The sequence below is a fragment of the Taurulus bubalis genome (assembly GCF_910589615.1).
Source record: "Taurulus bubalis genome assembly, chromosome: 10".
NCBI classification, from domain to species: Eukaryota; Metazoa; Chordata; class Actinopteri; order Perciformes; family Cottidae; genus Taurulus; species Taurulus bubalis.
Genome location: NC_136598.1, coordinates 12,518,057 through 12,543,942, shown reverse-complemented (window position 1 = coordinate 12,543,942; position 25,886 = coordinate 12,518,057). Strand labels below are relative to the sequence as shown.

Sequence of the window (25,886 nt, the reverse complement as noted above, 5' to 3'; positions counted from 1 at the left end):
AGGCATTGTTGCTAGCTTGGTTACATCAATAATAACCACACCTCGTTAAACTAGCTGACGTCCTTTAGCTCAGGGGACATTACACCTGACACTGATTGAGCCTGATCCCACGTGAGCTTTGCTTCATACACAAGTGTTCACTTTGTTGTTCACGCTGCTGCACGAAGCTAGCATCGTTGCAGTGCTTTTACACGAACACACGTACACGCAAACACACACAGTTGCAAAGATGCAGCACGTCTCTGTTCTCAGTCTGCAGTATGTCAGAGGTCCGTTGTTTGTATTCATCCTAGGCTCAACATCGAGGGCCTGCTGGTGTATTTCCCATACGACTACATCTACCCGGAGCAGTACTCCTACATGCTCGAGCTGAAAAGGACTTTGGATGCCAAGGTGGGTCGTGTTTATGTCAAGTCTGTGGGAGTAGAGAGGGTTTGTAGCCTGACCGGCGACTTTTCTTTGAATTAAAAGTAGAAATACCACAGTGTAGAAATATTCAGACATGCAAACATATACTGAATTTATAGAATATGATGCATTGCTGTAGATTAAACTAACCAGCTGTATAAAAGTGAGTTTAAAACCTCTTCAGCCGTGAAGATGCAACATACACATTAATGCAGCAATTATATTAATCCAGAAACATCATATATGATAGTAAAAACTGACTGGGAACATTTTACTGCACAATAAATAGTTGTACTTCTCATACATACATTTTGCTGGTACTTGCATACTTCTGAATGCAGGACTTTCACTTTGAGTGTTTTTCTTCTTCTCCTGAATACTTCCTCCACCTCTGCTGTGTCACAAAACTGGGAGAAATGTAGAGAGCAGATTCTCTACTAAAAAGATGGGGACACATTTTAGTTTGTCTCTTAGCAACGGAGGACAAATTAATCGAGGATGGAATTAAAATGATTTTCAGTTTTTGTTTTGACAGCTACACACCGTTAACTTACGCGTGTCACTGTTTATGTTCAGGGTCATGGAGTCCTGGAGATGCCATCGGGAACCGGGAAGACCATCTCTCTGCTGTCTCTCATCGTTGCCTACCAAAAGGTGAGTTTAGTTGCGTATTCATGGCACTTCTTGTTGCTTCCCAACAGCCGATAGTGAACATCTCTCTCTCTCTCTCTCTCTCTCTCTCTCTCTCTCTCTCTCACACACAGGCCTTTCCTTTGGAAGTGACAAAGCTAATATATTGTTCCAGAACAGTTCCAGAGATCGAGAAGGTGAGTGAAATCCACACAAATTAGAGAGATTTAATCCCAACAACAAATTATTATTTTTTTCCCCTACTGCTGAGGAATTTAAAATCAAACATTAGAAAACACATTTTAAAGAATGCTTGAGATGACGTGTCATATATTTGATCCGCTGTCTGATCAGGTTGTGGAGGAGCTGCGGAAGTTGATGGAGTATTATTCCAAGCAAACTGGAGAGAGCAACAACTTCCTGGCTCTCGCCCTCTCCTCCAGAAAAAACCTCTGCATCCACCCAGAGGTATGAGCAGGCGCCGCGCCGGACAAATCGCATATGGCAGGAACACACTAACATGCTGACTGCAGCGTCTTTTTACAGACACACAACCAAGCTCTCTGTTGCTCTTTGTTCAGACCTCTGCTGGGAGGAAACCTTAGTAACCGGACCTCTTGGTACTTTAGTTGGCTCAAAGGATTCCATGTCTTGTTGGTCTGCTCCTATCAAGGTGAGCGCCCTGCGCTTCGGTAAAGAGGTTGATGGGAAGTGCCACACGCTGACGGCATCGTACATCCGAGCACAACGGCACAGCGACCCCGACCTGCCTATGTGTCGCTTTTATGAGGTAAGAAGTCACCGGAATGCTTCCGGTTCAGACCAGCTAGTATTTTGCACCTGAAGTGCAAGTAGTCAAGGCCGGTAGAAGAAAGGTTTGTGTACAAGCATTATAAGTGACACAATAACATCCCTCATAGATGATGCCTAACAATGTGAGTGACTGTTGTTTTGTTTAAAATTGTTAATTTTCACTACGTTTTCAGCATTTGCATCACCTGACAAAATATTCCTACTGAACAAAGGTGTTTTCTGAACATTCTTTTGCGTTAAGTTTGTGATGGAGTTGCTCCTGATTGGCTCACTGCAGCATTCTGTAGCACCAGGAGACCAACACATGCAGTCTATTCATTACTGGATGTTCTGTTACTGCTCAAACATTGGAATATTGAGGAGTCTTATTAGTCATTTATGGACAACTTACTATAGTGGGCCTAACCGGTTAAACACTCATCCACTAAATGGGTAATTTAGCCAATTAGTTTATAGTCTTATGGATTGACTACAAAGGCTTTTACCCTTTGCTCATGGCAGTTCTGTATTATTATTATTATTATTATTATTATTTGGTAGTGTTACCAAACGGACATATAGACTTAAATCTTTATCTTTTCGAGTCGTTCCCAACAGATGCAGAGTCTGCTCTACTGTTCCATGTTGGATGCGTTCAGGACCTTCACCTTCTAGCCTTACAGCCTTACCAGAGTCCTGGAATTCTTTTTGCTTTGTTGTACGTGCACGTGTCCGTCAGCCGCTCTTGCCACTCCGTCCCCCGTCATTCTGGTTCGTGTCCGCAGGATTTCGATGCAGTCGGCCGACAGGTGCCCCTCCCCGCCGGCGTCTACAACCTCGATGACCTGAAGGACTTCGGCAGGAGGAAAGGCTGGTGTCCGTATTATCTGGCACGCTACTCAGTACGTCGCACTACACACTAACGCAAACATGTTTATTATAATAAAAAAGAAGAAGCTTTCTTAGTATTTTGGGAAAGACATTACCTGATGGATGTACAGCCAGTGAAGCTCAGAACAATGTTTATGATCATGAGTAACATTTGGTAGCAGGCACAAATCTGGAAATATTCGGACGCAGTCGCTCTTTACTGAAATAATGTTCTAATAGCTGAAGATGCTTCACAAAGGTTGGCGTTGTATCGCTCACTTTGTCCCGTTTTCTCTCCCTGTCTCCATTTCCTCTCAGCTCATGCATGCCAACATTGTGGTGTACAGTTACCACTACCTGCTGGACCCCAAGATAGCTGACCTAGTGTCCAAAGAGCTGTCCAAGAAGTCCGTGGTGGTGTTTGACGAGGCTCATAATATCGGTGAGGAGATGAGCTTTAGTGCAGTCAAATAAATGTATTACGCAACATGACAAATACTTGAATGGAGACGCTTGTCGACGGTTTGCACATAACTGGACAATATGTTGCACAGTCCTGCTCAAAATTGTACAGCTCTTCCTTTTAATACATTGTAACTGTTTTTACATTCTAATTGTAAATGTATCTTTTCTGTATTTGTTTTTAATTGCTTTTTCATTTTATATGTTCTCCTGCACCAAAACATCAAGGCAAATTCATTGTATGTGAAAGAAAAACCTGATTCTGAAATTTAGAGATAATTATTGTGATAAAGTAAACAACGAAATAAATGAAATGAGAAATCTCTGTTGATCCCCAGAAGGGAAATTCAGGTGTTGCAACTGCACAAAGATAGGTAGAGATAAATAAAGAAGTAGTTTGAATAATAATATAAACAGACTCCTTTGCTCTTTTATATGTGAACAGCGTATAGCAGAATTATATGTGATTATGCAATGGCACTTAGTGTTGTCTGTATTAACATAAAAAAAAATATATATATATATATATTACAGAAAGTAGTATGATATATATTCACGTAATAATATACTACGTAATGTAAGAAATGGTGTTAAGTGCAATGTATTAATAGAGTGTAATTTAGTATTGTACAGCAGTAGAACACAGCGCACACATTTCTCAGACAGCTAATCTATTTGCACGTCATACCAGCATGTCTTCATATGTAGAATGTCACAGACATTGAAAACAATGTAAATATTTATTTTTAAACTCCATTATGCAAACTCGATGTGCAGATGACTCATGGGAGGAGCTTAAATCTTTCTCTCTGTGTCGCCTTCTCTTCTCCTCTCGCTCCCCGTTGTCTCCTCAGACAACGTGTGCATCGACTCCATGAGCGTGAACATCACCAGACGAACACTCGACCGCTGCCAGACCAACGTGGACACTCTGCAGAGCACCATTCAAAAGTAAGAGCCTGTGGCCGGCTGCACAGAATGCCTGCAGGTCTCTGCTCAAGAATGACGCTTACGGTTTAATTTCTTTTTCGGTGAGGGTCCCTGAAAAGGTTTCCTTCGTTGAGGGGAAAAAGGCATTTACTGCATTGAAAGAGATTTGACAGCGGTAAAATTATTCCCATGGGCATTGTTTGTTTGCTTGTACTCCCACTTGAGATACCAGTTTACGATGTGGTTCTTGCATATCCGTTGGCACACTTTTGGGAAGCCAGTAACAAGAAAATCCATCTGGTCAGGCTTCAAGTACTGTGTTTGTGTCCGGTAAGTCGGTGAACTGACCAATCAGCGTCCTGTGAGGAGTTTACGGCAGCCACAGGGCGGTTGAGGTGTGTGTGAGCGACGCAGAGAGGCGACTGGTCGTTCTGAACAACAATGGCTCACAAAGAGGTTATCGATGCTTCAGTTATTAACAACGTTCTGTACCTCTTTACCTCTTTACTGTGTACAGGCTCCCACCAGTTTGTAAAATGTTTTGTAGAACATTTTTGCATCACATCACATAGGACTGAATCACACCACAAATGAAATATGCTTTATATCCTGTACTTTATACTATTCATGTTAAAAGAGAAATGACAGGTCACCAAAAGGAAAACTATTCTAACACAAATAACCTTTGTAAGTGAGGAATGATTAAGCGTTGGAATTGGGATGTATCCGTTATTTCCACACGGAGTGCATCAACTTCCTGTTGTCCTCTCTGCTGTCTGATAGGATAAAGGAGACGGATGCCAACAAGCTGAAGATGGAGTACAGGCGTTTAGTAGAGGGGCTGAAGGAAGCCAATGTTGCCAGGGAAACGGACATCTACCTCTCAAATCCTGTGTTACCGGATGAAATTCTTCAAGGTACGACCGTCAAATGAATTTGTTTTTATTTTCCATCCTGTCATTGAGTTTCGAGTGACGGTTCAGAGTCAACACAAAACTGACACTTTCTCTCTCTCTCTCTCTCTCTCTCTCTCAGAGGCGGTCCCTGGTACCATTCGCACAGCAGAACACTTTGTTGGTTTCCTGAAACGTTTCCTGGAGTATCTGAAGTCCCGTCTGAGAGTCCATCATGTTGTACAGGAGAGCACCCCGCAGTTCCTCAAAGACATCTTCGACAAAGTCTGCATCGACCGCAAGCCGCTCAGGTCAGTGTCGACTTCAGCCGCACATTAAACAGAATTCACTGAAGTTTGTGATTCCTCAAGTGATCATGTACACTTGCTTTATTTTTTACTCCGTTACTCTCTTCCTCATTGTCTCAATCACTTCTCCATCTCTTAGTCCCTCAGTGGCTGGGCATTGTCCTCATGCAGGCATGTTTCCTCTCCCTCACCTTTTCTCCGTCCCTCCGTGTCCCTCCAGGTTTTGTGCAGAGCGGTTGCAGTCGTTGCTACGAACTCTGGAGATTGCCGACATCGCAGACTTCTCAGCTATTACGCTCATCTCTAACTTTGCTACCCTGGTCAGCACCTACAGCCAAGGTATTAAAACACTTCTGTATATTTATTATTAGTATTATTCATCATCTCCACCAGGAGAACCATTTGTCGTCCTTGCTTGTGTCCTTGAGTGACTGTGCACCTTCTTCCTGTCCGCGACTAATCTCGCATTCTGCTGCGGGAAACTGCAGAATATTGTAAGGTTATGTCTGCATGCTCAAGGGTCTCATGAAGACGTGCCTGGCAGAGATCTGTAATCTATGGAGCGTACCGCTCTAGTTAACAGACACTGTAGTAGCAGTAAGATGTGTGGTAGAAGATTTTTTTAATTTTATTTTTAAAGTAAAGCATTGTTTGTTTCTGTTTGGAAATCTTCTTGGCTTTAATTTCATAGTTTAACGTCATGAAACATTTTTTCTCTGTCTGAAGGTTTTACCATAATCATTGAGCCCTTTGAAGACAGAACTCCAACCATCGCAAACCCTGTGCTGCACTTCAGGTGGGATCAAATACACAGAAACAGTTTTTAAAGTTGAGAAGCGTCATTGATTATTGTCTCTTTGGCGCTCCTCAACACGAGCAAATCCACTGACTATGATGAAGATTAGTGCCTCATGTGTGAGAGGTTTCTGTCAAAATGTTCAGCTGCTCAACTTCTGTGAACTTTGCTGTGAGCAGCTGACCAATGTTTTCAAATAGTTCAGTTGCAGTGACTGAGAAGTCTTATTTTGAAAGCTATGGAAGCAAAGCAATTATTATTACAGTATTTTGTAGGATTATAACCATAAAGAGAGTGTTAACTGACTAAGCGGTTAAATGAGAAAACATTTTACTCCAACGTCCAATGATGCTGCTTCTCCATCGCTCCACTCTGGTCTGATGTCACATCCTTCCATTAATACATGAAACACATATATTTACATCCAGTTCTCTTTGTTGTTTTTCACCAGTTGAGCTTCGACGGCCGCTCTTTTTAATTACATAATCTTGTTGCGCTCTCTTCTGCTGCAGTGGTAAACAGGTTTTTACTGGAGAATTGGCGCCGCCTCCGGCTTATATCAATGTTGGGTAAATGCTCAAAATTAGTGGTCAGCAGATGGGTTTTCAGTGGCCAATATTTGAGAGCAATGAGTGGCAATATCATGTCTTTTTGCATCTGATAAATTACAACATTGTCTTTTTTCTTAAGTATATCTGCACTCTGCACTGCTCTTAATTTAAATACAAATAAATAAATGTCTTCAGATAATAAAAAAACAAAAATTTCACAGAAAAAAAGTACATGAATGAAAAAAAATGTTAGTGCAATGAACAACAATTTGTCTACAGCCACACTGAGAGACAGCTGTCCACTGACAGTGTTTCTTGTTGGGCCTCATGAGCGCAAAATCCTTTCATAATGTTTGCGGCTTCTGATGAAGGACTGAAGCTGGTCAACGTGTGACTGTTCTGTCTCTGTTCCTCTCTCAGCTGCATGGACCCGTCTATTGCCATCAAACCTGTTTTTCAAAGATTTCAGTCAGTCGTCATCACCTCTGGGGTAAGTTGGTTAGTTTCTAATAGTATCTATTTAAACCTCTATATCTACCTTTTAGTTTGTTTACGGTTAATTTAACATTGTTTCATTTGACCCCCCTTTACACCCCGACCCAATGAGGCATTGCAGCAGGTGTGAACCAATCAAGATGGTCTTGATTAGTCTTTCTTTCAGCCTGTACTTTGATGAATTGCTTTTTTTACAACGTTCAAGTATCACAGTGGGGAGCGAATTATCTGCATTTGTTTTTGTTTTTCACATGCAGTCAGGAAGCTCGTGTTCCTCAGATAAATGACTTCAGGTATGAATTCCTGCTCTCATGTGATCTCCTGTGTGCCTCTTCAGACTCTCTCTCCTCTGGACATCTATCCCAGAATCCTCGACTTCCGCCCTGTTACCATGGCATCCTTCACCATGACGCTGGCACGGACCTGCCTTTGTCCTCTGGTGTGTAACTACTCTCAGACGCACACATTCAGACACACACACACACACACACATTCAGACACACTCTCACTCTGGTGGATTGTGGAACGAGACGAGGGCTGAAATGAACTAATTGTGTCATAAAAACACAGAAACCTTGACGACATTCAAACCCTTTTGACACTTTTATTTTTATATATATATATATATATATATATATATATATATATATATATATATATATATATATATATATATATATATATATATTAATAGTGAATTGCTAATAGTGAAGTTGTTTGTCCCACATAGATTGTCGGCAGGGGAAACGATCAGGTGGCCTTGAGCTCAAAGTTTGAGACCAGAGAAGACTTTGGTGAGTAGAAATGTCATTATTTATGACATCATCACCGGAAAGATGAAACAAAATATTGATTTGGGGGGAGTTGCAGCTGTGACATGTTTTGTCTTTTTCAGAACAAAATCTATAAAAAATAAAACAATTTGTTCTTTTGTTCAAATATAACGTCATCAATTTGTCTTTTCTTTTATTCCAGCTGTGATTCGTAACTATGGCAACTTACTCCTAGAGATGTCAGCGATTGTCCCCGACGGCATCGTGGCGTTCTTCACCAGCTACATGTACATGGAGAACATTGTGGCGTCCTGGTATGAACAGGTCAGTGTTTTAAAGACTGATTCACCTCCTCACTTATAACCATAATACCACTATGAATAATATTTAAGTGTTTACATCATTAATACAGAATACTATTTAGTGTACATTGTGTTCACCTTTGTGTGTGTTTGCAGGGTATCCTGGAGAACATCCAGAGGAACAAGCTGATCTTCATAGAGACTCCGGATGCTGCAGAGACGAGCATGGCCCTGGAGAAATACCAGGAGGTCAGAGACCCGTTATCTCTTTATATATATATGTGTGTGTATGTGTGTGTGTGTGTGTGTGTGTATATATATATATATATATATATATATATATATATATATATATATATATATATATAATAAATATATAATATTATTATTATTAAAGGTGTCACAAACAGGTGTCACAAACATCCAAAAACAGCTGCCAAGGTGATGAGTATCAAGTAGGTGAAAATGGATGATACAATGTAGCAGTAAAGGAATTAGGGCTGCAACAAATTATTTTGTCAATATATGAAACTCTACACATTTCAGAGGCTGAAAACATGTGTGGAAAAATGGCTTTAATGATTAATTGATTATCCAAAAAGTTGATCGTTGCAGCTCTAGAAAAGGAATAAAAGCAAAGTCACGGTAATATTTCATCTTATTCATCAGACCTTTTGTCTCTGCTCTTCAGGCGTGTGAGAACGGCCGAGGTGCCATCCTGCTGTCTGTGGCCCGGGGGAAGGTGTCTGAAGGGATAGATTTTGGTATGCGGCACATCGCTTCACGGTTCCAGACGAAATACAGATTCAGTAAAAGTTTCACCTGAAGTCGCGTGGCAGTTTACATGATAACATAACGTTCAATGTTGTTCTGTTTCCTGTTCAGTGCACCATTTTGGCCGGGCAGTCATCATGTTTGGAGTCCCTTATGTTTACACGCAGAGCCGCATCCTCAAGGTCAGAATGCTCACTCACTCTTTTTACAAAAGCCACTTCTTTAAGTCGAATCACAAGTGGACTCAAGTCCAGTTGCAGTGACGGGAGTCCACAACGGACTTTCGGCAACAACACCACAATGCAATACATCATATTTATAGATGAGAAACACAATGTTGTGTAGGAAATCAGAATTTGCTGATCACAACATAATGTCTATTAGAAAGGGAGAACTGAATTAATGATTTCACATGTACAGTATGTCTTCACTTCACTATATAATATTGCCCCAAAAAAATAGGACAAACAGGAATATTCTCTATTTAAATGTTTTCCCTCAGTCTTTACCGTCACTCTGTCCGCAGCTTTACGCTCTCTCTTCCTCTTCTCTCGTGTTTCAGGCTCGTCTTGAGTACCTTCGCGATCAATTTCAGATCAGAGAGAACGACTTTCTAACGTTTGACGCCATGCGTCACGCCGCCCAGTGTGTGGGCCGAGTCATCCGGGGAAAGACGGACTACGGAATCATGATCTTCGCCGACAAGGTACGTGATGTCCTACGGCAGCGCCTCGGGACAACCTGCCTATAAACAGTCTTTAGCTTTGAGCTTGAAAGTAGTTTCACTGGAGCAGATTTTATTGAGTGAGATGACTCCCTCTCCCATCCGCAGCGCTACGCCCGAGCAGACAAACGTGGGAAGCTCCCTCGCTGGATCCAGGAACACATCAGCGACGGCAGTCTGAACCTCACCGTGGACGAGACCGTCCAGCTCTCCAAGCACTTCCTGCGACAGATGGCTCAGCCGTTCAGACAGGTACGACTAACGCCAAGTACATCTTCTGGGCTTCAAATGAGTATTGTTTTGCAGCTATTGTGGGTTGTTATCGATACGATTTAGGTGGTCAAAGGTCAAGGTCACTGACCGCATGTCCGTTCCTTCCTTCTTAATTTGATATCTAAGAAATGCCACGAGGGAATTTCTTCCAATTTGGCACAAACATTCACATTGACTCGAGTGATTAGACTTTGATAGTCAAAGGTCACTCTGATCTCGTTTTGGACAACTGCATCTTGACTGGCTGGCCAAGGCAAGCAGCCGCACAGCAGTGATTCTAGTATAGAGCAAGTAAAAAGCCTGCTTTGAACAAATGAGAGCTTCAAACTGTATCCTATTTTAGTGTGATGGAGCAAGACCCAGGAAGTTGTTGCGTAGGCAGTCTTTGATCACCTTCTCGGTATCCTAATGTTCACCTCTCTCTCCAGGAGGACCAGCTGGGCCTGTCTCTGTTGACTCTCGAGCAGCTGGAGTCGGAGGAGATGCTGAAGAAAATCAGTCAGATCGCTCACCAGACCTGAGGGTGTGATAAACACACCCGTGACAGTGCCATCAGAAGAACTGTGTCAAACAGGCACATTTAAATGGATGTACGGGGTTCATCAGGGCAGTTAAAGTAGATTTGTTGGTTATTATCAACATAATAACCTCTTCCTTCTCTTTGTGGGAAACAAACCATGAAACGTATTCAAAACACATGCTGGCCGAGCTCTGGTGGTTACAGTAATGACTGGATAACCACCGGTGTGTCGTCATCACACGGCACCAACGTGTGAGCCACTTCCTGTGTTTCAGATCTCACACAATCTAGAGGTTTCAGCTCTTGAAGTGTATTTCATGTCAGATGCTGCAGTTTTATGGAGATGGGTCTTACATTAGTTTCCACTGTACTATCCATCACTTACTGAGAGGATATAGTGAGAGTACTGTTGCGTAAACAAAACCATTAAAGGGGAATTCCGTTTTTGTTCCATGTAGCGTCTGTCATACAGACAAGACTATTTTTCTTTTGCCGCTGCAACTTTACAGTCACATTTTATACTGAATTTGAATATTTGTATCTGTTTTTCAACCAGGAAGTTGGAATATAAATGTTTGTATTCAACAGTTGACTTTTCTTCTATTCTGTCACATCTTAAGCAAATACATAAACTATTTTACTTTTTAGTAACTATGCAAAAAGAAAGTTAAAGTAGCAGCACTTAAGAAAAAAACACTATATACTTGACAAACAACAAAGTAATATTTCCATGCAAACACCAGAAATGTAGTTTAACACCTTTTTGTATTTTATTTCAGCTCAAGTTTTCAAATATAAAATAGAAACATTCATATTTATCAGAATAAACACAGCATCATGAGATGTGTCTATATTTCCCCCTAGTTTTATATGTAACATTCTTACAAGTGTATCGTAAACCCACTGTACTTCCTGCAGTAAACTAAGTGCGTTCCAGCCCTTGCATGAAATGGCAGTGATATTTTCTACCACAGCAAATGTACAATCAGTACAGAATGTTTTCAGTACAGAATGAAAAGGAAGATTGAGTTTTGTGGGAAAAAATCCACGAGGATCAGGTTGTAACATTTTCAGGAAGCTAAGATTTCCTAGCAGCACGCTTACATTAGTATCTTACTTTTGACATTCGAGGATTAGATGAGTGTTTTAAAATTATAGTTATTTGAAGCTTTGTCTGCTTATTGACTTAAAGGGACTTTCTGTTCACGTCAGGAGTTTCAAGTAATTCTTGCTCGAACAAATTAAAGAGCACAAAAATCTATTTCAGAGTAAATGCTGGTTTACTAAAGTATAATAGTGAGTTGTGCATTTCAGTGAACAAGCATGGATGAAATACAAATAGTGTTATGTTGACTACCTCTGCTCAAAACTGCTACTTTCACCGCTCTAGGCCAGATGGACTGCAACTCTTCGTTTGACCTTCACAAGGTCACACTAACTTTGAATGTCGGCTTTTGGCTCGTTTGCTGAAATATATATATATTTTTTTACTTGTCTCCACTCTGTGCCGTGAGTCATTTAAGGAACCTTTTGTAGAGTATGTGTAGCTGAACGTCGTCATCCCATCCACAATGAAACAGTGCAAAGCCAATTGAAAACCTGCAACGTTTCTCTTTGAATTCAATGTCATCGTAAAGTCATCAACATTGACTCAGGCACACAACAATAACTCGGGGATATCCGGATAGCTTAGAACTATTTTCTGAATCGACTGTTAACTAACAATGCAACATATACATAATTCAATATTGAAATGTATCTTTTAATATTGAAGTATTGATTTAGGGCTGACCTCGACCCGCCAATTTAATTAACAGATCTGTAAAAGAGAGTTTCTCCTCAAATAATCCCACAAAAGCACTTTAAATGTTGTATTTATCAGAGATTGGCTCATAAATTATTTAGAAATAAGTCTGTCAGCATGAGAGAACTACAAAGAACCTCTTATGAATTAAGAAAGGTTATTCGACTAGTTTGATTGATCATAATATATATTAACTTAATACATTTTATTTATCGATACTTAACAAAATATGTGCAAAAATATCCATCTTTTAGAAATCGTACCATCAACTCGGGTATGTGCGTTCACTTTGTACAGCTGGTGTTTTTAAAGAATATTTAAATCTTTTTTTAAAGTTGGTCTTTCCATTCCCGTAATGTGGAATAACGTAACGGCTCAAGTAAACACTTGTTTTATGAATCGCTTTGACAGCCTCATAGTCGGAGTGACCTGCACATTGTGAAGGCAAAACTCATCGTTTAGTTTAACGTCTCCGTCTTATACCAAATGTAACATTTACATATTGACAGACGCATCACGCTACAACCGTTTGTAAAACAGTATGAATGTTTGTTATTTTAAAGCGATCGAACAAAATTCTTTTCTTTCCTTTGAGGAAAGTGAGCTTGTTTGTAACCTAAATCCAGGAAGGAATGATATTACATTTCAAGTGAGCAGGAAGGAAAGGTTTTAGTGCATGAAGACAAGTCCAAGTGGAGTCAGGATGTGACCACACTGTTCGACTGTTTTTGTGTAGCCACTTCCTCAATGGCCAAGGAAACATTCATCTCTTATTACTTTTTTTAAATGAGGGAGAGTAAATAAATTAAGAGTTTTGATAATGTCGCTCCTTGTGGCAATCGTCTCAGATCATTTTCTTGAGGGGACTCAAAGTGGGGCATCCACTGGTGTGGGATACATTTGTGAACATCTTTCCAGTTAATGTAGTGAGGAGTGTGTGAGTGTGTGTTAGCTGGAACCACCGAGTGAACCTCTCCTGGTCAGGCTTTGTGTGCTGGAGCTCAGGCCTCGAACATCCGTCAGGCGGCTCGACTGAAAAGAAACACACACAATGGACGTGAACGAGTGACAGACCTTTGACTGGATGAAGTTAACGCACAACAAGGAGGTGTGCAGGGCGGCATTGGGGTTAACTGTAATACAACTACTGTGGGCTTAGTTGTGGCAGTCCAATTCTTGTAGTTAACAAATGTAATAACACATTAACATAAACTGACTTGTTTTGACATACTACTAGGTGTCAGGAATTTTATTCTACATGGAAAATGTATCAAAATCTTGTATTAAGAATTTTTTTAAACATACTATAAAAAATGCTATGCTATGGATTTTTTACTTTTTTGATACACTATACGATTACTTTTTGACATACTGAATACTTCCTGCACCACTGGTAATATTAATGGCAGATGTATTAGATAATACAAAGTATATACAGGAAGTAAAGTTACATTGTGATGAGCAGAAACATCACTACAATAAGCATTTAGCACCAAATAAATCACTGAATTAAGCCGTAAGAATCAGGCCCATTTATGTGCACGTCATCCCTGTTAACTGGTCTGATCGACAGTCTGCTCACCTCGGCTAGGTCCTGACTCTCTCTGGCTCCAACGTTCAACATATTCAGAGAGTTCGCCCTCTTCATTCTGAAAACAGCACAGAATATCATAGATAAAACTTCTACAATCTCAGTTTTACTGATTTGGAAAAAAGGTTGTTGTGGAAAAGGCACTGCTGCCAACACGGTTTAATGTCAACTGACTAAAAGTTGTCACAAAGGGGATTAACGCCCCTGTAACAGAGTATATTACCCAGCATTCCTCGGGGTAGTTTCCTCCATACCAACCCCTCTCAGCTTGCGGACCAGTTTCTCGCTGCTTCTGCGAATCGACTCTCTGAGTTTGGTGAAAGAGCCGCTGCGCTTCAGGCTACTGACTCCATCCTGTCCGGATCCACTGTCCTCCGCACCGGACCAGCTGGGACGGCCATCGCCTGTAGTACGGACGGACAGAAGGACAGACGGCAACCAACCAGGGTGTGAACTACGGAATGCAAAAACAAGCTGGTCTCTTCCATCATACCTTTCATAAAGGCATATCTGAACTGCCCACAGTCTCCAGTACAGAGCTGGTTCAGGCAGAGTCAACAACAGAACTAGGGAAGCACTCAGGTATCAGACTTAACTTTGATTATCACCTTCAGAACCACACTACATTATTGTGCACTTTTTTAACATTATAAACTAACTTTTTGCCCATCACTGATGCTTTATTTACCTTTTGAGAAAAGATTTTTCTTAATAAAAATGAAAAGCTGACTCCATGAGTAATTAAGCTCCTCTTGCTTGGTTCAGAGGTGTTGTTGCTGGTCTGGTATGAGCAGCGGCTCACTGAGACTAAACTTTAGATGGATAATGCTGTGAATCAGTTTGAGGACTCTCCTCGTGCTCCAATAATATGACTGAATACATCATTATCCTGTTGTTGATCATGAGGGCCTAGTGATGGCGAGATGAAGCTTCCTGAAGCTTTGAAGCTTTCCATCCAATTGGTTCGCTCATGGGCCGAAGCTTCATGGAGCTTCATTTGCTCTACTGCGCCACCTAGTGGACAATACATGTAAAACAGGCAGAGTGATCATAACGACAACATGGCTTTGGTGTGTGAAGCTTTAAATTGAATAAATTATGTTTGTGACGTCAATACATCAATTATTAACTTATTACTATTGTGTCTATCTTTATGATATAATGGCGAGGTCAAAATCAAAACTCGAAACAAATTGGGAGAGGGTTGTGATGTGACTGTGGGTCAGTGGTTAGAATATCCGACTTTCAGTCAGAGGATCGGTGTTTAGAGCCTCGGCTCCGCTAGTTGATGTGTCCAATTTTTTTAAAGTAAAAATAAGAACTTTTCCACAGTGCTGGGCTTTTTGAGACTATTTCGCCTGCTTTATAAAATACCCTTTCACAGGCACAGATGAAACTGGGTACAGAGAAGAAGGGATGAAATCCATTAAGTTTCGCTGCCCCTTATATTTCAAATCGCACGGCAAACCCACGAACCATTCTTGAATCAGTCACGTGGTGCGGCCGGCTCGCGAGGCTTCGAACGTCTCCACATACGTCATCGACACAAGCCTCGATACGCGCTTCACCAAAATCTACCTGGATTACTCGACACGCGCATCGAAGCCTCGACACGAAAGGACACATCACTATGAGGGCCACTGTTGGAAAATGTGAAATAGTGAAACTTTAAGCCATTGAGCCTTGACTTCTTTTATCAGATCTGTCTATTGTCTGTCAAGATGGATGGTTGCACATACCGCAGGTACTCATTACCTCATTTGTTTATTTTCTGCCTGATTACAGACAAACTACCGGCCTGTTTTTTTTTTTTTAGGGGTGGGGTGTGGTAGTAGTATCGCGATATTCCTCGTTGCAATATTGTATCAATACACGGATGAAGAGTATCGATCTTTTATTATATGAATAGCAACACTCAACATTGCAAATACTAATTACATCTTTTGGTAACTATTCCTTTTTAAGTCCACTAGATGGTGCTAAAGTCAGCAGGATTAGCAGATACAATTATTTATTAAAGTCTGATGAACCCAGTAAAGACTTCATATTATTAGATATAGATTGTGACAAACTGCGTAGTTTGCTATTAATAAAAAAGGTAATAAAATTGCAATATATACGTTATTGAAATACTCAAAAAAAATTACATTTCAATAAGATCGTATCGCACGTAATTTCCCAAAAGTTTCATTGAAATCACTGTAAAATACAGCGTGGGATGTGTGGTGTGTGTGGTGGCAGACATAGAATATACTTTTGTATAAGTTTTGCACCTTCGACAGATCCAAACTCCTTTTCATGCGCTCTGGTCAGAATCTCTTTGTAGAGGGATTCAGCTTGTCTGTATTTCCCCTGCTTCAGATAGCATGACGCCTGAGAAACAACCAAGAAACAGGGAAGGAGATGAAAGAGAAGATTTGAGTGAGGACAGAAAGTGCAAAGCATTTGATTTATAACATATATCAAACTTTACATTTATAACATATATCAAATAAATGTTAAAAATAATAAATGTCTCTAAAAAGGAAGCATTTGAGGCCGTGCAGCGTATTTGATGTAGTTCCATAATTCCTACACTTTTGGGGTCGTACCCACATGGTTGAATGAAGGCGGCGACTAAATAAATCTAAACATAATACATAATTGACGCACATTTGACAGAAATCAGACGCGACATCGAGGTTTACGCTCACCAAGTTGTTCTTGGTCTTGGCCACGTTGGCGTCGTCCGGGCCCAGTTTGCTCTGGTAGATGTGCAGCGCGCGTTCGTAGTACTGCTCCACCTCCTGGTACTTTCCCTGGTTCTGACACAGCAGAGCCAGGTTGTTCAGCTGCTTGGCCACATCCGGGTGGTCTGTACCCAGAACCTGAGGGGGCGGGGCATACAGAAACAAAAAACACGATGAGGACGGAAAATACATTATTCTATCAATAACAAAATAATTAAAAGTGATTGATTTAGGCCCTTATAAAAAGGCAGTCATAAAAAGATATATTCATATTATAGTCATAAGAAATGCAGAGCATTTTCATAGGTTTAGTGATACAAATGTGTGTATTCTCTCACTTTCTCCCGGATCTCCAGAGCTCTTTTACACAGCGGCTCTGCTTCCTTGTATTTCCCTCTTTTCCCATAAAGCACTGCCAGGTTGTTGAGCGTCGCTGCCACCTGCACAAACACAGAAACACACAATGCACATTACACACCAAGTCTGATAAACTACATTAAAAACCTTAAATATACTATATTTTTTGGGGGGTAATATCAACAGAGGCTCAATTATCTAGACTTTAGTTTAGTGTGTGTCCATGGTGATCAAGGTCCATCAGAGGAGACTGACTTACAGCCGGATGGTCGATTCCTAGAGTTTTCTCTCTGATCGCCAACGCGTCATTCAGCAGGTTGGCGGCCTCTTTGTATTTGTTTTGATCTCTGGAGAGAAAAACACGTCACACCGTTTGTCACCTCAAATCAAATGTTTTATATAAAAATCCCTGCTTTGTTGAATCGTGTTTTTCATTTCCACTCATTTTATTCAGTAGGCGAGCTTTAAGGTTATAAAAGGTAATAGTTACAATACATTATAATTACTATTTAACCTCAAACTTAAGCTAACAAGGTTTATGAATTAATTTGCTCAATATCGATCAATACCAGAACTATATATTTGTTTCTGTCACCTCTGCCTTTCACAAACATTCCAAAAGATATTCCACCACAAAGTACTACATTTTGCCAAACACAGGGGTCTCGCCCAGCCCTGTGATTTTGGGTCAAAAAAAAGGTTGGGGGTTCTGCCTCTTTCCCGGCCGAGGGTTATGGAGGCTGCGTTGGCAATTATGAATGACAGTTTTGACAGTATTTTGCCAATTCGGGGCACTCATCTTGCTACACAGCACGGAAACCCATTTACAACCGTAGCCGAGTAAGTATCATATAGACATAAACAGTCCTACATAGTATAATACATATTATATAGTATAATCCTTTTAACCTCTTGCCCCCCCGATCCCCCATACTTGGGGTATCACCTTTTTCAGAATTTAGTTGTGAAAAAAAAATATATTTTGAAATTACTCACTTTTATACCATCTGTTGATCATAACTATGAACATCCAGCATGATCTGAGCATCATTTTATCAAGATTCCCCAAAAATGCCTTGTCGAGCCACCCCGAGTTGTTCCAACTCCATGGTTCAAGGCCTAAACAACAACCTGCAGAGTTGTAAGACCCCTCTTTGTAAAGATAATGACCTAAAGCAGGGGTCAGCAACCTTTTCTATCCAAAGAGCCATTTTGCCCTTTTTTCCACCAAAAAAAAAAGTGTGGAGCCACAAAAGCTATTTGATATCAAAGTTATATTATATGTACAACAAACTATAGTTTGTTGTATTTATGAAATTATAGAACAACAATAAAGACAATTGTTGACATTGTATTGCTATTTTACCTGTTTATAACTATCAAACTCTTATGAAGAGGAGAAAAAATAGTCATGTGTAGGCTACATTAAGGTCCATTAAATACACAACTATGCAGACCTCGAGTCCTATCTATATATGTGTCTCATGTGGTAGAGTGTTCATCCTGTAACCACAAGGTAGCAGGTTCAATACCTGTCATCCTCACGTGAGGTTTACATTGCATATCTTTTGCTACGTTTACACTGAGCGTCCTCACTACGGACTTTTAGAGCACCGCAAACGGAGGAGGATGGATCCGTTTTTACGAGCGGACGCCTCACTGTCTCATGAGCTGACGCAGAACCAGCAGCAGGAGTGGAGTTTGGAGACTTGATCCACTTCCTGAAAATATATCTACTTTGCTCAGTTTGCTGCAGCAGTTGATAAATCGCTCTTCTGCAGCTTGATACTTTTCATCAGATGCTGTGTGCTTGTTCTGGAAGAGTCTTTCAACATTAAATGTGTTGTTGTTTGCTAACTCCTCGCCACATATCAAGCATACAGGTCAGCAGCATCGTTGGCAGTGAAAGCTAATTAATACGTCCACGCAGAATTAAACTACCTTTCTCTGTTGATAGTTTAGCGAGGGCGGAGCTCTGTGAATATATTAGCACCTGCAGGGGAAGCTGCTTGACGTGACAGGATGTGATGCACATTTTAGTTAAAGAAATATTTAAACATTTATTTTTATTTTCAGTGACCCAATATCACCTCAAACGCCAAGATAAGAGGAGTTCCCTTTGAAAGATTTTCCAATGGGCAATAAAAACATTTTTTTTTTTTTGTCAAAGCCTCAGGGAGCCGCAACAGACGGGCTAAAGAGCCGCATGCGGCTCCGGGGCCGCAGGTTGCCGACCCCTGACCTAAAGAATCACAAGGAAAATCACAATAAAACGAAGCATTGGGGAGTTTTAGACCATGGAGTTTTAGTCAAAAAACTGTGTTGTGTAAAAGTTATAAGCGTTATGCCTTCTCACCATAGGTTTGAGGCATGCTGGGTAAGACAATTTGCATAAAGCTCTGACCTCCCACCTTCACAGAAGCAGGCAGAGACGAAAAAGCAACAAGGAAGTAGGACACAAAAAAAACAGTCCGGGTGCACTCAGATTTTTCAGGGACTAATATACAAAGATGAATGGATATTTTGCATTTTTGTCTCCTACAAGCTCATAGAGTTACAAAGTGTTGTTTATTGAAATCCTTTGTAAAGTGTACTCATGAACGCTTTTGTAAAACGTTACGGCCAACGCCGAAAATGACGGCGATGTTACAGGGTTTATGTAATTACATGAACTTAGCGGTAAGTTACATTTTTTCTGTTCGGATAGAACTCTTCCCACGAGGCTTTACTGTATTTAAGCAATTTAAATGAAGTTAATCAACGGTGTAGTTCTGGATATCCTTTAGGAAACGTCACTTAACTAATTTTTTCTTTTCCTGGCCGATAACAGGCGCCGCGGGACTCTGGGGTTAAAGACTTCCTGTGCGAATGTGCCGTACGAAACAGACGTGGGGGAGGGGTGCTTTAAAGCCCACGAGGTCCCCTGGTAATACCAGCATGGCACAAATAGCACCTACGTGTTGCCATGGTGACTGGTCTCACCTGTATACCAGCGCCAGTATGTTCAGCATGGTGGCTACGTCCGGGTGGGTGTGGCCGGAGGACTTCTCCAGGTCTTCCAAAGCCTGTTGAGACATTAAAATAAGGTGTTTCCTGGCATGTGATCTGTACATGATGGTTTACATGTCTTAATAGACTGCATTTCCCCGTTCCTATGCCATCGTTGGGCAAACGGTTCTCTGCTACTTTACAGGCGACCGGTTGGCGGTGAACGACCCTCTCACCTGCTTACAGAGAGGCACAGCGACCTCGTATCGCCCCTGGGATGCGTACTGGATGACCAGGTTGTGGAGCGTTCGAAGGCGTGCGGGAATCTCGTAGCCGCCCTGCTGGGCCGCGGCGGCTGCACTGCTTTGGTGAGGCTGGGACACTGAGCAGCAATAAACGGACAGATACACAGAATTGGACTCGAGCGTGGACTTGATGAAAACAATCAATTGCAAGTTTGAGTTTCACATTTCATCAACGTAAGTAAATTAATTAAATCAGATACATTGAAGCTCGGGTTGGTAATCTTCAGAAACACTTTGTTATAGCTGTCGAAACTGTCTTTACATTCTGACAGCAATCAATGAATAAAATGCTCTGACAAAAAAGAAAGAAAATCTGATAGAAGAAATGGTAATAAGCTGCAGCTTTTGGACCGCCTTCTGCGAGCTACTTATAGGCAAAGAGTTGGCAACATCGAGCTTGGCTTTGCTAGTTTCTCAAGATGAACAACCCTGGCTTTAACTGAGATTGTTGTGAAATATCTTTGTTTTAAAGCTTTGTCAGAGTTTGACTTCATCGCAGCTTTAAATCAACTCTCGCTGTGTAGCTGCAATAAAAAGTCATCTCTTTAGTGACGGTGTGACTCTCCACTGAGCTGCTGTAACACAAGACGATTTCAGACAAAATTAACTAATTTATTCTGTTTATAAAAACAAATTTAGCTGGATGAGAAAAGCAAGTTAATTAACAAAGAGATTTGCAATAAATCTAGACAAGTAATATGTGTGATGTTGAGCTCATGACATTCTAAACAGGGAAAACCACATTTCTAGCCGTCACATTTTCTGAGCTTCTGAGTATTCTTCAACAATCCTGACAAAATCAAGGTGATCGGAGATTCTTTTGGATGATGCTAACACACTAATATGTGACCTTCCTTTCATTAAACAAGCATGAGAATGTCCCATTTATGCTGGGTATGATTGAAAAGCGTGCTGCCTATTACTGGGAGAGACTTAAAGTCTTACTCTGCGACTGTTCTTCGTCCTCGGTGGGGAAGAGGTCATCCAGAGACTCTTTGGTGGAAGACGTGTCTTTGTCCTCCTGAAGTGAGACACAAACACACTCAGCCACGATGGAACTGCAGATAAATTATCTCATCATATTCTCAATGAGCAAAATATACAGTGGATGTTAATCATTATTTTAAACTAATGGACTAATAGTTAAAAGTGGTGTGTCACATTAACAAATTACCTCCAAGCTTTATTTTTTTTACCCCTTTTAGCTACTAGATTATATTTTACCAACACATTGACTACATGGTTGAGTTTCAGTGCTCTCATCAAGCCCATTTCAGGTGTTTTGGGGAAACAAGTACCAAGAAATAGACTGTAAGATACCTGACCAACACCCAACAGCAGACTGATACAGGCAGACACTAGCTTTGTATACAAAGTGGAGGATTTACAGTAATTTTGGTTTTCAATGTAGTGACTCCCTTTGATTGTAATGTTAAAATATGTAGAACTTTTTCTTTTCTTTTTAAAACACCTCCATCCGTTGCTTCTAAATATCTTGAATAAATAGGGTTCATCTTCTGGACAACATCACTGCATTTAGTAGATAAAGAGACAGATATTCCCTTCATGAGTTGGTGGAGACCAAAACCAGAGCTAAAAGGAAGTCAAAGGTTGTTTTAATGAGGAACTATTTTCAAAATGTACACGTCAGCCATATCATCTCGGGGTGATAGGTGTCAGTGCCTGTCAGCTGTTGTGGAGTTATTCTGGACGCTCGAGGCCCGAAGAGACAAGAGGCTCGTTCGAGATGAGCTGCTCTTCGCCTGGAAAGTGGACGAGATCAGGTGGCAGCAGCAGGGAGCGATGAAAAAAAAACTTTTCAGCTGCCGTCAAAGAATAAACAGGAAGTCAAAAAAAGTTACATCCTATTTGATCTGATCTGTAGGCTACTTGTAGTTTGCATATTTCCGCCTGGTTTCCCTGAATGCATACAGAGACATCCAGATGAAGTCCACACCTTTTTGTCTCCCACATCTGATCCTTTGTGAACCCATAGTTGGCTGGTGAAGTAGGGATAGCCAACTCTTCCTAAACATACATTTGTGTTTGCATGCAGTTGTATTTTTTTGTTTCCTCACCAGCTGCGGCTCCTCCAGGTCGTATTTGCGTATGGAGGACATGAACTGCAGGTGTCGGTTCTGCTCCTCGAGGGTGACCACCTCCTGCTCCCGGTCCTGCAGCCGCTGCTGAGCTCCTGCCAACTCGTCCCTCAACCACTGGTTCTCCTGACAGAGACGACGCACCTGATGAGGAGGACACAACGGAAGGGGAGGAGGAGGTGGCAAAGTAGGGGGAGGAAAAGATAAGAGAGGGGAGTGGTGGAGAGAAAGCAAGAAAAAAAAAGGAACGAGGAAAGGAAAGCAGATGGTGGAGAGGAGAGGTTGGAGAGGAGAAGGAAATGAAGGAGGACGAAGAGGATGGATGTGGGAAGAAAAAAAGAAACAGGGAGGAAAAAGATGGTGAAATAATAAAATGACAAAAGGGAGGACAGAGAAGACGAAGACACAGAAGGGGAAGAGAAAAATGAGGAGTTGGATATGAAGGAAGAGGCAGAGGGAAAGAGGACAAAGGTGAATGGAGGTAGGAAAATAAGGAGGCGTTGGTTATGAGGAGAGGAGTATGACGGAGGAGGATTTGAGTGATCATCAGTTTCTTCAGGGTCAGAAAAAAGGATTTACCGACAACAGAGAATCTCCCATCTACCCTTTACCTCTTCAGTTATTCTTCTCTTTTTTGCCAAACATGTCCAGCAGTGACTCACCTGAGCACGCAGCTTCTGTTTCTCCGCCTCCAGTGAACCCAGATGAGTCGACAACGCCATCATCACCTGGAGGGACAATAGGCAACTGAAACATTACATGATGTCCAGACGGCATTTCTGCTCTCTCAAACGATTCTTAAATCCTAAATTCAACTTTTACTCTTAACAGTTTTCTTTGTATCTCCCTCAACTTGGAATTGCTTGTGCAATCCTTAGGACAAAACCTTTCTTCAGGACAAAGAAGTGTTGTATCATTAACGTCAGCCTTCATTATATCTAATTTTGTTATTGTGTTTCATTCTTAAAGTAATTAGATAATCACCTTTGAACATTGATCAGCGCATTTAAACTTTATTACATTGTCATATTACATACATACATGAAAATTGCTCTCTGCATTCGCCCATCCATATCAATTTAGGAGCAGTGGGCTGCTGAGAAGCGGGGTTAAGTGTCTTGCTCAAGGACGCTTCAACATGCGAGCTATGGGGTGAATGGGGATCGAACCGGCTACCTTATGGTTGCAGGACGACCACTCATCCCCATGAGCTACAGCCGCCTATTTGTCCTGCCAGTTACAATAATGAGTACATTAATAACTTTTAGGGCAGTGGATGCAAGCTGTTTAAACACTGTATAGAGTCGATATGTCAAACTTGTTAGCAAAAAGTTGCCTGTTGACACATTCAGATGAAATGTAGCAACATTAGCATTCACCTGGAGTTATGTTTTTTGTGTACCTGAAAAAGTCCAGTAATTATTCTCCTTTTAGCTCTGTTTTGGTCTCTAACTCCTGAGAAAAATCTGTCTCTTCAGCGGCTGAAGGCTTCACTATGTTCACCAGCCACTAACTGGGTCCGTCTGGGATTTGATGCCCAGCGGTTAGCGCACAGTGGGCTGAACAAAAGCAGCTACGTTGTGGCCATGAAACCAAAAGAATGAGCTAAACGAGGCCACAGAGCTCATAGCAGATTCTAATGACCACAGAGATCACCTTTCTAACACCGTACCTGTGCCTCGCTCAGCCCCAGCTCTATCCTCTCCAGTGATTGGCGGACGATGCCGCTCTTCTCCTGCTCCACGCTGCCGTTCTCTGGCGCTGCCCGGCTCTCCATCACATTCTGCAGGTTCTCCAGCAGACTGCGGTTCTCTCCTCTGAGCGCCTCCAGCCCGGCGATCACCTGCTGAGTGTTGCACAGAATCTCCTCTGCCGACAACATGGCTCTAGTTCTGAGGTTCCTCCTCTCACAGCAACTGACCTGGGAACAGCACAAAGAGACACATTAATAGTAGAGGAAGTTATTATGGTGGCAGTTGAAGTAATGGTAGACAAAGAAGCAGTAGTAAGCAGTAAAAGCTTGTGGTATCTGTAGAAATAGATCAGTGGCAGCAATAGTAGTAGAAGTAATACAATATAGTAAAAGTGTGGGACAGCAATAGTAGTGGCATAGAAGTAGCAACATCCTGTCAGTATTAGAAGCAGTACAAGTACTACCACAGTAGTCGTAGAAGTAGTAGTAGAAGCGGCATAGCAATAGCATTAGTCGCAGCAGTGCAAGTACTACTCATAGAATTGGTAGCAGTAGTAGTAGCAGTAATAGTGTCAGTACATGTAGAGGTATATTCAACAGCTGTATTTATATACATTAGTAATGGAGCCAGTGGTAAAAGCAGTTGTAGTATTGGTAGTCATGGCATAGCAGCAGTAGTAGAGTAGTGAAAGCAGCAGCAGTAAGTACTCATAGATGTAGTAGCGAACAGAAGATGTTGAAAAACTCTTTCAAAGTATGAATATTTTATTTTTTGCCACATTCTCTACATGCAAACCAACTTTAACTTATACCAGCAAATGATACTTAATTTAAGTATTTCAAAGTCAGTATACAGATTTTTTTATATGAACGTGGCTTTAACGCTTGCAATTTATTGTTGATTTACTTCAGTCAAGAAACAGCTCATTATTAATATAAATGTATGGAGATGGATAAAGATGATCAAGACATGGCTTCTGCCCAAATTTTAAATTCAATACTTTTGTTTCTGATATTCATTATCAGCAGGCTGTAGACAATAACAAGAAGAACTTTACTTAACACAAACCTATGATGCGTTTTAGTTTCCTCTTTTCTGAGAGGAGAAGTACATGCGGTTTACGACTGTACAACAATACAAAACGAATAACAAACATGCTATTTTCTTAACTAGATAACATGAAGCGTTGAAGTATATGAAAACAAATACACACGGTCTCCATAGGTTGCGTTTACTGTGGGCGGAGCCACCGGCCTCAGGTTCTGTGGAATAATGTATTTTTAGGCTCATTTAAAGCCAACACAAGCCTCCCCGCTGATATAATGACGACTGCGTCACATAACGAGATATTTCGGTTAATTATTTTGTGAACACATCATCGGCTGTACTGGACCACACACATGCGTCTCTACAAGGATGGTATTCATGCTCCGAAACACGATGTCAACACACAGACAAACACGCAGGCGTCATCGCGGATCCACATGAACACAAAGTTATTAATAGCCTACCTGCTAAATCCAGGCTCCGGCGGCGTGGTTTGGTCTTTTTTGTCCCCTCTAACCTGTTGTTATTGTTTTTAATTGTAAAGTGAAACTTGTCATGCACAGCGGAACATTTCCGCTTACAGTACCTTTCAGTATACTAACTGTTGAACAGGTGGGACGGAAAGAAACTAAAAACTGTAAATGATTCACCTGCTGCCTCCTCTGATCTCAGCTCCTCCTGTCATCACAGACACGTTAGCATTAAGATAGCATAACAACACTCCAACTTCCGGTTCTCATCTTCAGAGTAAAAGAGTCTTAGCGTTGCGTA

General features: G+C 41.2%; 2 protein-coding genes across 2 annotated transcripts; one reads left to right on the top strand and one right to left on the bottom strand.

Moving 5' to 3' along the window:
- The first annotated feature begins 345 nt into the window (after positions 1 to 345).
- ercc2 (excision repair cross-complementation group 2) lies at positions 346 to 11,007 on the top strand. The gene is made up of 22 exons (XM_079224744.1): positions 346 to 393; positions 985 to 1,062; positions 1,173 to 1,235; positions 1,393 to 1,506; positions 1,712 to 1,828; positions 2,616 to 2,732; positions 3,019 to 3,142; positions 4,017 to 4,113; positions 4,876 to 5,009; positions 5,128 to 5,296; positions 5,514 to 5,632; positions 6,020 to 6,089; positions 7,061 to 7,130; positions 7,473 to 7,574; positions 7,866 to 7,929; positions 8,111 to 8,232; positions 8,367 to 8,459; positions 8,902 to 8,974; positions 9,096 to 9,166; positions 9,547 to 9,690; positions 9,817 to 9,960; positions 10,410 to 11,007. Exons 1-22 carry the CDS (start codon positions 361 to 363, stop codon positions 10,500 to 10,502), a joined length of 2,211 nt encoding a protein of 736 aa, XP_079080870.1. The 5' UTR covers positions 346 to 360; the 3' UTR covers positions 10,503 to 11,007.
- A 1,978-nt stretch (positions 11,008 to 12,985) lies between these two features.
- On the bottom strand, positions 12,986 to 25,673 carry klc3 (kinesin light chain 3). Its single transcript, XM_079225357.1, has 14 exons — positions 25,580 to 25,673; positions 24,047 to 24,295; positions 23,037 to 23,102; positions 22,354 to 22,518; positions 21,221 to 21,296; positions 20,207 to 20,352; positions 19,965 to 20,047; positions 17,242 to 17,329; positions 16,964 to 17,065; positions 16,590 to 16,763; positions 16,170 to 16,269; positions 14,120 to 14,300; positions 13,888 to 13,954; positions 12,986 to 13,337 (listed from the first exon to the last, which is right to left on the bottom strand). The coding sequence occupies exons 2-14, from the start codon at positions 24,254 to 24,256 to the stop codon at positions 13,254 to 13,256; spliced, it is 1,542 nt and encodes a 513-aa protein (XP_079081483.1). The 5' UTR covers positions 24,257 to 24,295; positions 25,580 to 25,673; the 3' UTR covers positions 12,986 to 13,253.
- Positions 25,674 to 25,886: the final 213 nt, after the last annotated feature.